The sequence below is a fragment of the Oreochromis aureus genome, linkage group 3, assembly GCF_013358895.1.
Source record: "Oreochromis aureus strain Israel breed Guangdong linkage group 3, ZZ_aureus, whole genome shotgun sequence".
In the NCBI taxonomy this organism is placed as follows: domain Eukaryota; kingdom Metazoa; phylum Chordata; class Actinopteri; order Cichliformes; family Cichlidae; genus Oreochromis; species Oreochromis aureus.
The window spans coordinates 54,426,053-54,437,040 of record NC_052944.1 but is presented as its reverse complement, the minus strand read 5'-3'; the positions used below and the strand labels follow the sequence as shown (position 1 = coordinate 54,437,040).

At 39.7% G+C, this 10,988-nt stretch overlaps 1 protein-coding gene across 1 annotated transcript in view; it reads right to left on the bottom strand.

The window, feature by feature from the left end:
• LOC120433948 overlaps nucleotides 1–7,966 on the bottom strand; it is a 16,533-nt gene extending 8,567 nt beyond the window's left edge. Inside the window, exons 1-11 of the mRNA XM_039601115.1 lie at nucleotides 7,788–7,966; nucleotides 4,729–4,831; nucleotides 3,873–3,969; nucleotides 3,723–3,784; nucleotides 3,344–3,458; nucleotides 3,049–3,110; nucleotides 1,954–2,050; nucleotides 1,804–1,865; nucleotides 1,426–1,540; nucleotides 1,131–1,192; nucleotides 372–474 (exon numbers count right to left, since the gene is read on the bottom strand). Coding sequence (XP_039457049.1) covers nucleotides 372–474; nucleotides 1,131–1,192; nucleotides 1,426–1,540; nucleotides 1,804–1,865; nucleotides 1,954–2,050; nucleotides 3,049–3,110; nucleotides 3,344–3,458; nucleotides 3,723–3,784; nucleotides 3,873–3,969; nucleotides 4,729–4,831; nucleotides 7,788–7,966 — 1,057 coding nt within the window. The remainder of the gene's footprint in view (nucleotides 1–371; nucleotides 475–1,130; nucleotides 1,193–1,425; nucleotides 1,541–1,803; nucleotides 1,866–1,953; nucleotides 2,051–3,048; nucleotides 3,111–3,343; nucleotides 3,459–3,722; nucleotides 3,785–3,872; nucleotides 3,970–4,728; nucleotides 4,832–7,787) is intronic.
• Between the last annotated feature and the right edge of the window lie 3,022 nt (nucleotides 7,967–10,988).

The following is a 10,988-nucleotide window of genomic DNA, read 5'->3' as shown; positions in this document are numbered from 1 at the left end:
GTCGTGACCCTTGACCCGGACCGGCATGCCTTGCGCGCGGTGAGATGTTTATTTAGCTTATATGAGCTTGATGTTGAAAGAGTGAAACAAAGATTTAAAGTTGTAAAGTTCAACAGTCTAATCAACAAAGAGTAAGAGGGCAATATACATTATTACAGTATGCTCTCTGTTCTCTGCCACACTAAGCAGACAAACTCAAATGCATGATATGTGATAGTATCTGCCATTACACTGTTGCAATGGTTTGAATTGATAAAACTTTGAAGTGATTTTTTTTATTCTTTACATATGAAAATGTAGACCTGACTCATGGTAACTTATGGTATAGTGAAAAAATGCATTAATTAACACAAGATAAATAATACACTTACGCTTGCATCTTAGACCGTGCCATCTGATAGCTGTCAAAGGTGAATGGCATATCCCGCATTTGTCAAGTTTCACCGATTCAAATACCAGCCTATGAATTGTACACTGGAAAAAATTAAAAACATGAAATGAAACATAAAACATTGTTACCCAAATATTTTATGACGAATTAAAAATAATGTTTGACCGTTTTACATATTTTCTACCAATCCTTCAGGAGAAAGGGAGATAGGAGTTACTTTTTAAAATAGTGAAGCATATCTATTCAATTCCTGAGATTTGTGAGTTAGAGAGAGGGGAATCTATTTAGATGAAGCAAAAGTAAAATACTAAGAAGCTAAAGTGACTGTGAGTAAAAGGTGCATGTATATGTCTGACACAGAAAAACCCAAGGTTTTCAAGGACACTGTCCATCAGCCTCATAATGACATCTGAGCTCAAACTGATGCTTTCACTGTTTCACCTCCAGTGTGTGGCCACTCAGTAAAACACACTTGTTAAGGGGACACTGTCGTTAGAAAAGACCTCCTGTTCTAAATAGAGCAGCGGTCCCCAACCTTTTTTGCGCCACGGACCGGTTTATGCCCGACAATATTTTCACGGACCGGCAATAAGGTGTCGCGGATAAATATAACAAAATAAAACTACCACCACCACCGCTGCCAGATGTTTGCTAAAATACTCAAAATGGAGTTTCATGTAAACACCATAACACTTCTAACCATTGGTCAATTTTAAAACAAAGGTCAATTTCAACTCACCTCACAAGCAGAGTCATTAGGCACAGCTCTGGATGATTGTGGCACCTCTTTCGATTTGCTCTCTGTACAAGGGAACACAAGGAGATTCAGTGCTTGACTTTCGTTAAGTCAAAAAAACACATCTACGCATAACGCAATCAATTCACATCCCTGACTGTTACAATTCTACTCAAAATATCCATCAAGACACTATAGAATCATCAGAAATGTCCCAATACTGGCACATTTTTCATGCAGCAAACCTTCAGGCATGTCATGCATTGCCAGAAGTTAACAACATTTACTCAAAACTGACCACTGGTAAGTTCTTCTGAGAACGCTTGGGGTGACAACTCCTGATACTGGACACCAACTTCACCAATTAACTCTTTCAGAGAAGAAGTGCCACGCTGACCTCCAACAGAATGCACCTAAAAGATGCAAAGATGAACAAGCATCAATGGTACAGTGTCCATCTGATCAAGAGGGACACTCTAAGTCAAACCTTAAAACACCCAAATGATGTTGAGAGGAAATGCAATGTTAAATGATGACTACCTGTACTTACAATGATTTAAAGACTGTACATGCAGTATAATTGTAATCAATTGATAAACATGATCTTTACAAACCACACTATTTACCAAACTACACATTGATACAATCTTTAGTAAACAGATGAATCCATGCTAACCTCATGCTCAGAGTTGTCTGCTGTAGGTCTAGATGACTGACACTCTGCTCTTAATTCTCTGTCTGTAGAAGAGAACACAAGACATGGAGGCATAGTGCTTTGCAAGACCCCAGGGTTTAACAGGTAGTGCTTACTCAAGCAGGGACTCACCTGTGAATGAGTCTGTAGAGATCACATGGTGCTCCACGTCATGGGCAATAGGCTCTGCAACACACTGTTGACCAGAAGGGATGCTTGCGATCTTTAGCTGGGTATGAAAAGTAGAACAAATATTGTAAACATCTGGCAGCTACAGTGGAAATGTATTTAATCCACTACGAGTGGTCTTTTCTAACCAGTGTCCCTCAACCCGTGTGTTTTTCTGAGTATGCCAAACACTGGAGATGAAACAGTGAAAGACTCAGTTTGAGCTCAGATGTCAGGACAGTGTTCTCACATACCTTGAGTTTGTCTGTGTCAGACACACACACATAATTAAGCATTTTCTGTTTCACCTTCAGTTAAATACAGTTCTAACTCTCACCCTAACTGCAAGGAAACAGAGTGATTAACCCTTACCTAGTTAAGTGAAGCCAAAGTAAGACAATACTAAGAAGCTAAAGTGACTGTGAGTAAAGGTGCATGTATATGTCTGACACAGAAAACCCAAGGTTTTCAAGGACACTGTCCATCAGCCTCATAATGACATCTGAGCTCAAACTGATGCTTTCACTGTTTCACCTCCAGTGTGTGGCCACTCAGTAAAACACACTTGTTAAGGGGACACTGTGGTTAGAAAAGACCTCCTGTTCTAAATAGAGCAGCGGTCCCCAACCTTTTTTGCGCCACGGACCAGTTTATGCCCGACAATATTTTCACGGACCGGCAATAAGGTGTCGCGGATAAATACAACAAAATAAAACTAGTGCCGGTACCGAAAAAAAGAAGATTTATTCATAACACACGTGAAAAGACCCAGGAAACCCGAGTTAACGATAAAAACGATAACAAAATAACGCTGAAAACCGATAAAAACCCTGAAAACCATACATTTCACACCTGAGCCTCAACTCTCGTGGCCCAGTACCAAACGACTCACGGACCGGTACCGGTCCGAGGCCCGGGGGTTGGGGACCGCTGAAATAGAGGACATTTCCACCACCGCTGCCAGATGTTTGCTAAAATACTCAAAATGGAGTTTCATGTAAACACCATAACACTTCTAACCATTGGTCAATTTTAAAACAAAGGTCAATTTCAACTCACCTCACAAGCAGAGTCATTAGGCACAGCTCTGGATGATTGTGGCACCTCTTTCGATTTGCTTTCTGTACAAGGGAACACAAGGAGATTCAGTGCTTGACTTTCGTTAAGTCAAAAAAACACATCTACGCATAACGCAATCAATTCACATCCCTGACTGTTACAATTCTACTCAAAATATCCATCAAGACACTATAGAATCATCAGAAATGTCCCAATACTGGCACATTTTTCATGCAGCAAACCTTCAGGCATGTCATGCATTGCCAGAAGTTAACAACATTTACTCAAAACTGACCACTGGTAAGTTCTTCTGAGAATGCTTGGGGTGACAACTCCTGATACTGGACACCAACTTCACCAATTAACTCTTTCAGAGAAGAAGTGCCACGCTGACCTCCAACAGAATGCACCTAAAAAGATGCAAAGATGAACAAGCATCAATGGTACAGTGTCCATCTGATCAAGAGGGACACTCTCAGTCAAACCTTAAAACACCCAAATGATGTTGAGAGGAAATGCAATGTTAAATGATGACTACCTGTACTTACAATGATTTAAAGACTGTACATGCAGTATAATTGTAATCAATTGATAAACATGATCTTTACAAACCACACTATTTACCAAACTACACATTGATACAATCTTTAGTAAACAGATGAATCCATGCTAACCTCATGCTCAGAGTTGTCTGCTGTAGGTCTAGATGACTGACACTCTGCTCTTAATTCTCTGTCTGTAGAAGAGAACACAAGACATGGAGGCATAGTGCTTTGCAAGACCCCAGGGTTTAACAGGTAGTGCTTACTCAAGCAGGGACTCACCTGTGAATGAGTCTGTAGAGATCACATGGTGCTCCACGTCATGGGCAATAGGCTCTGCAACACACTGTTGACCAGAAGGGATGCTTGCGATCTTTAGCTGGGTATGAAAAGTAGAACAAATATTGTAAACATCTGGCAGCTACAGTGGAAATGTATTTAATCCACTACGAGTGGTCTTTTCTAACCAGTGTCCCTCAACCCGTGTGTTTTCTGAGTATGCCAAACACTGGAGATGAAACAGTGAAAGACTCGGTTTGAGCTCAGATGTCAGGACAGTGTTCTCACATACCTTGAGTTTGTCTGTGTCAGACACACACACATAATTAAGCATTTTCTGTTTCACCTTCAGTTAAATACAGTTCTAACTCTCACCCTAACTGCAAGGAAACAGAGTGATTAACCCTTACCTAGTTAAGTGAAGCCAAAGTAAGACAATACTAAGAAGCTAAAGTGACTGTGAGTAAAAGGTGCATGTATATGTCTGACACAGAAAAACCCAAGGTTTTCAAGGACACTGTCCATCAGCCTCATAATGACATCTGAGCTCAAACTGATGCTTTCACTGTTTCACCTCCAGTGTGTGGCCACTCAGTAAAACACACTTGTGGAGGGACACAAAACAGATAAGCTTGCAATCATCACTTGGGAAAGTCATACAAATTCAAGATTTAGTTAAACCAGATTGAATACCACCGAGAGGACATTTAAATATTGTGACTAGGGCTGAAACAACTAATCGATTAATCGACAACTAATCGATTATTGAAATAATCGTTAGTTGCAGCCCTAATTGTGACATCTAGATATGTAGGTTTTAAACAACAATTCATAGGGGAAAATTTTTTAAATGACCCACCTTTTTCCGCCAGGGCCATTCTTTCCCACCATAGTCATAAGTAATTTCACTTCCTGCCGCAATTTCCTTCAGTGCAAAAAGGCAGAGATGTGGCTTCCTTCTGCTTCAATCAACTTCATTCTGCAATTTGGTGTCCTGTGTTCATCGTTTACTAGTCGCCCAAATGACCCATCTTCAAGTGCTCCATCAATACTGCAAATTTGGAAACATACATTAAACAAACATTTATAGTGACACGCCTATGAACTATACTATAATTTTTAAGCACCAACACAAACACAACATCCAATACAAGTTTAGTTGTTAAATGCATAGTTGATAAGTTAAAGAGGGTCCATCAGTCAAGGACGCGTTGCTTTCTGACTGAGATAAGTGTTTGCGCTTCTACTTGTGCTTAGAGCTTAAACGTGGTTTTGTTGTACTATCGCGCTGACCTAGTAGGTGTGGCTGTTACTCTTCTCTTCTCTTCTCTTCTCTTCTCTTCTCTTCCTCCTCTTGCCCACTACCTGCTCTGTGCTGCTGCTTGCGCGTGGCCGCTGATTAGACCTTGTGCAATCTACAGCTAAGCGCAGCCTGGTGCGCACTGCTCCGCCAGGTGAGTTGAATTAGAGCAATCAAGGGCGGGCGTGCCTAGTAGACCTTAAAATGCATGCAGCAGTCAGTTGACCCGAGTGCAACATACTGAGAGGACAGCAAACCAAGCACAATCCACTTTCCACTGTGAGGAAGACTTTGAGTTAGACGGGCTATCGGTAAGCTCTGACTCATATTTGCTGCTTATATGTTTGGGAACTGTGGAAGCTCAATTGTGGGAATGTATTTATGCTTTGGGAAATAGTTACTGCATTTAAGTTTAAAAAATTATATTGATATTAAAATAAATGTTTAAGTTTGAATAAATTGTTTATGTAGATAGTAGTGATGGGTAGATGAGACCTCGTGAAGCGTTTCAGCACATTCCCCAAACTGTATCGATACTGTGTCGACACAGTGTTGCTGTTTTGCTCCATACTGACACCTGCTGGACATTAAGTATCATTGCAGGCAACTTACTTGAGACTCAAACAGACACTGATTCAATGACCTAGTCATACGTGTATACACTGTAATCATTTTATATCTTTTACATTTCAAATATTTTAGACATCTTTAAAATATATTGTGAATGACATTAAGTGAAAATTAAAATGAAAGTACTGTGAACATAATATTACCCATTTAAATGTAATTGACTCAGAGTTTATTATAAATTTCTATCCAGAAAAATAAGTTTATCCATTGTTTTTGCATTCAGTCTATTATGGTTTTTTTTTTTTTTTTTTTGGCACCATTTCCCCAGCTTTGGAAAACTCACAGGCACAGATGAAGCTGGGCTACACAAAAATTGTAAAGCCAGGTGGAAAAGGTTCTGATAAGATGTCTTCCTATTCCCTCAGTACCTTAAAGGATCCTCTGATCTTGGAATGTTTCTCTCCGACACTCTCCACAATACTAAGGGGCTGGCAGTCCTTTATAATGAAATTCAGGACTGCCTGGCCCAGAACAGTCTTCCTAGATGCTTGATTTCAAAATAATAAAACACATAATAAAAAAAAATATGATAAAGCTGTTCAGTGTCTATATAGGCCGACCTGTGTTCATTCTCGGTGTGTTTGTCTCCTCATTTTCATGTTTGGCTGTGTAATGCCTAAACACTGAGGAGGTGTTCTGATAGATTACACTGAAACAAAGACAGACAAACTATTACCGTATTTCCAGTTAAAAGATCAAAATGATCCCACACAGCAGAAACATTTCTTTTTCTTTCGGGCTCCATTTTGTTATGGAGAGATGTGTATTTATTTATTTATTTTTATCTTTGCGAGAGTAATTTTGTGTTTTGTTTTTGGTGGCGACTCATTCCGTTGGCAGATGCGGATGCGGTACCTTTTAAACACAGCTTGGCGCGTTGGCAATGAGCGATACAGCAGCTGTATCGATCACGTGACTTTTTCTTAAAGCGACGCACGCACCGATACAGGCTTCACTCTGTGAGCTTGATACAAGCGTCGGTGCGTCAGTGTTGCTGGACCCATCACTAGTAGATAGTGTTTCCCACACTTATGTTAATTAATACTAAAAGTAATTACCCCAAATCCTTGGTTAAAGTCTTTATTAAAATATTTGTAAACTCTAAAATGTTTACTTTAAAAATGTAATTGTTACAGAAAGTGTAAAAAAAATGCAAGGTAGACCAGTTTATTTCATCTTCGTTGTTTGAAATTACTCACCTCTGATTTAAAAACTAATAAATGTAAAACTAAAACTAGGATAAATGATAGTTTAGACAAAAGTGGCTTTACTGAAGTGTATATTTTTATTTCATTTGTCTTCTGTATAATGCATTTAATTTATCTGAATGATTAATGAAATGTTCTTTATTTTTTGTGTTGAAAGGTTTTTCACCTATCATCAAGCCATCCATCTACCTACCTCACAGACAGCGAACACTTGACATGTACTATTTTGGCATTGTACATATTATACAGTAGTTTTGGACACAGTATAACAGTGCACGAGTCTCCGTGTCCACATGTGCCAAATGCGCACAGACACAGGGCTGCTCATTCAGCCCTGGCCATTTGAATTTTCTCTTATTTTCTCTATCTCTGTTATATTTTAAATCTTCACAGCAGCGTGAGCACACTGTCTTAGCTGTAAAATGTAGGCTTATATTATTACCCCTCTAACCCCGTACATTACGCCCGTGAGTGTGTATTAGAGAAGGCACACACAGGCTGAATACGGGGACTAACGGGCCCTCAGCATATGTGGGAGTCCCGTCAGTCCCCAGTACCGCGAGTTCCCGGGGACCACAGGGTCACCGGGAAATGACGGAGCCTTAGTAAGAATGAGATCCCGCTATTCCACGGGTCCGTCACTCCCCCTTCTATAGATTCTGGGGACTGACGGGGCCGGGTACTAGAGGTAAGGACTCGTTAAAGAGCAGTATGAGATGTTTGCTTCAGAAATCCTGACCTTGCAATAGAAATGTAAACATTCAGTCATTTTGAATTTACCACAATGTCTTCTGCTTCCATATGAATTCAAACATGAAGACTGAACATGCGCTGGGGTACAGGTTACGTCTGTGTTCAGCTTCAGTTGCATCAATAAGCTCCCCTCTATACTCGACCACAAAGTCTCCTTGTTTGAAATTGGCTAAAGTGAAGATGCCACGACCTGAAGACACAACCATATTAGAGACACAGGCGTGGCAGCACTGCAAATAATCAATTCATTAAATATGTATATCTGTAAATTGCAAGTATGCAATGTTGTGCTTTTTTCAATTCTACATAGATAATAAAGAAAACATGTCAAAGTGCAGAAAACATAAATAGCCAGGCTCGCTAATAACTAAATTACTATTAAAATACCTTTAATTTTAATTTATATTGATGTTTGTACAGGTCACCACTGGTGATGCGTAACCCCTCAGTCTAGCCTGCAGTGTGTCAAAGTCACTCACCTTTAACTGAATTAATAAATTTGATTTCTAACATTGAATTCTTGTCTCTTCTTGCAAGGATGTGATTAATGGCATCCTGAAGGGGAGTGGTTCTCCGTGACATGATTTCCTAAGGAAATTAAGATAAAAATGTAAACAACATCAAAACTTCAAGCCTTTATGCTTACAAGGGCACTAGTAAAGCCTGAATGAGAAGCACCCCCCATGTTAGCGTATTATTAGTTTAAGGTTATTTTAGTTTGGTGATGAGTGCTGGAGGGATTCTGGTTAACAGATAAATGGATGGGGGCGAGGCTGTATTTGTGCAGATTAACTTGACTGTGTTCCACCTGTGTTGATTAAGTATCTGACATGCTCCACCCAATTTTTCTTATTTCACTAATGGCATGGATACTGAAACTGTTTCAATTGAGTTCTATGCTTTCATTACATTCACATAACAGACACAGACAAGGCTGATGTCTGAGTTGTTTTAACAGAAAGCATGCACTTGCAGATATTAAAGATACTTAAATGTCCTAATTTAACTAAAGCCTAACTCTGACTTAGCCTAAACCTGTCTGTCAAACTAAGCTTTAGATCTCTCAGGAATAATGTGCTTCATCAACACAACTATAAGAGAGCAAAACAAAAATGTCTTTTGGTTTTTTTTTTTTTACAATATTTTATAAACAAATGTGTGCAGAGTGACATCAATACTGTCTCAATTTAATTTCATAAATCTAAAAAAGTTTATTTGTATTTGCCTTCCAATGTTTCCTTGGTATTTGGGCAAAGATCATCTTTTAATATCTTAAATAATCATCTCAAAACGGAACAGGAGGAAAACAGCTCCAACTACCACAAAAATGACAGGTGTGAGTACTACTGCTACTACAACTACTACTACTCCTACCATTAGTACAATAGGTAGTAGTACTAGTAGCAGTTACTAGTTACAGAAGTAGTACTTATAGTAGTTGTAGTAGTAGTAGCAGCCATTTTACATTAAACAAGTGATCTTGTAGTGAAAAAGGCCTTTCAAACTCAGTGAAACATCACACACTTGTCTAATTTCTTACCTTGAAACAAGTGATGAGATTAGGCCAGGGTAAAAAAAAAAAAACCATGCCGGTGCTTGGGACAGTCCGGGAATCCCCGCCCCGCGTGTTGCTGTGACCTCCGTGAACCGTTCCGCGTGCTCCGGCCCGCTCCGCCGTCCTCACCTCATCGTGATCCGGTCCACGCGGTGCGCTCTCCGCCGTATGCTTTCCACCGTACCTGCTCGTCGTTCCCTCACCTGCCGCCTCACCACGGCTGTGCCTACTCTGAAGCACTGTGTCTGTCAGAACGTCCGTCTTTTAAAAGTTTTATAATTACCTTCTTACCTTTTCTCCAAAGCGTGTCAAAACTCTGCCAAAATTGATGGATGAATAAGAAGCGCCCAATCAGTCAGTCTAAATCGTTGATGTAAATATCAACGCTCTAAATGGGTAATGTTTAAATGCGCATGCGCAGCTTCCAATTTCGCGCCATGTGTATAATGTCCCGCGCTCGTGTATAATTTCCCGCGCTTGTGTGTGCGGCATGCGGGGACAACTCCAACCGACAGGGGGCAGTGGCGGACACACAAATATACAACATATGTCAAGTTTTTGGTTTACAAAGACTTTTGAGAAAAACACTTTTTGGGTATTAAAACGTGCCCAGAAACTGTTTTAAAAGGTCAATTTTATGAGGACAGCAAAATGTCCTCCTGTAACAGAGGGTCCTCATAGCTCTTTGATTTGTCTTGAAAATTGTCCTCCTAAAACGAAAAACAAACACACACACACACACACACACACACACACAAATTGTGTTAAAAAATTTAATCGTTTTGACCATGATGGCGGATTAATTTGCGTTAACGCGTTAATTTTGACAGCACTAATATAGAGAGAGAGAGAGATTTAAGGTTTCTCAACATGAAACATTTAAAAAAACACAGTAATTTGATAACATTACTAACTTAAACAGAATCCTTAAAGTTTAGTTTAATTAATAGTTAATGTGATGATGGAGAAAGTACTCACTGAGTTGGATGCAAAAAGCTCTGACCCCCATAACGTCTTGCTGGTTGTGAACAAGTCTCTTCCTGTGTGGCTAATTTATGCTCCTGAAACAATACTTGGCATTTAAAAATAGCTTTGAAAGAAGCAGAGATGCTGCTGTTGTTGTCAAGCCTCAGTGTTTCAGGTCACCATCAGGGAAATTAAGACCTGGATGACCTCTAATTTCCTGATTTAATTAATTTGTGCAATGTCTTTAAAATTAGATATATCCTGTCTCAGAGTGATGCTGAAAAAGTAATTGCATCTATTAAATGTATCTATTACTCCTATATGGGAGTAGTTTAATTCATTGTTGTCAAGATGTCCTAAAAACTCATGAAAAGCCTTCAGTTAATTCAAAATGCTGCAGCAAGAGTACTGACAGGGACTAGAAAGAGAGAGCATATTTCTCCTGTTTTGGCTTCCCTTCATTGGCTTCCTGTTAAATCCAGAATTGAATTCAAAATCCTGCTCCTCACATACAAGGTCTTAAATAATCAGATCCCAGCTTATCTTAAAGACCTCATAGTACCGTATCACTCCAACAGAGTACCTCGCTTTCAGACTGCTGGCTATCTTCATTCCCAACATATTTTAAAGTAGAATGGGAGGGAGAGCCTTCAGTTTCCAGGCCCCTCTTCTGTGGAACCTACTCCCAGTTTGGATTTGGGAGACAG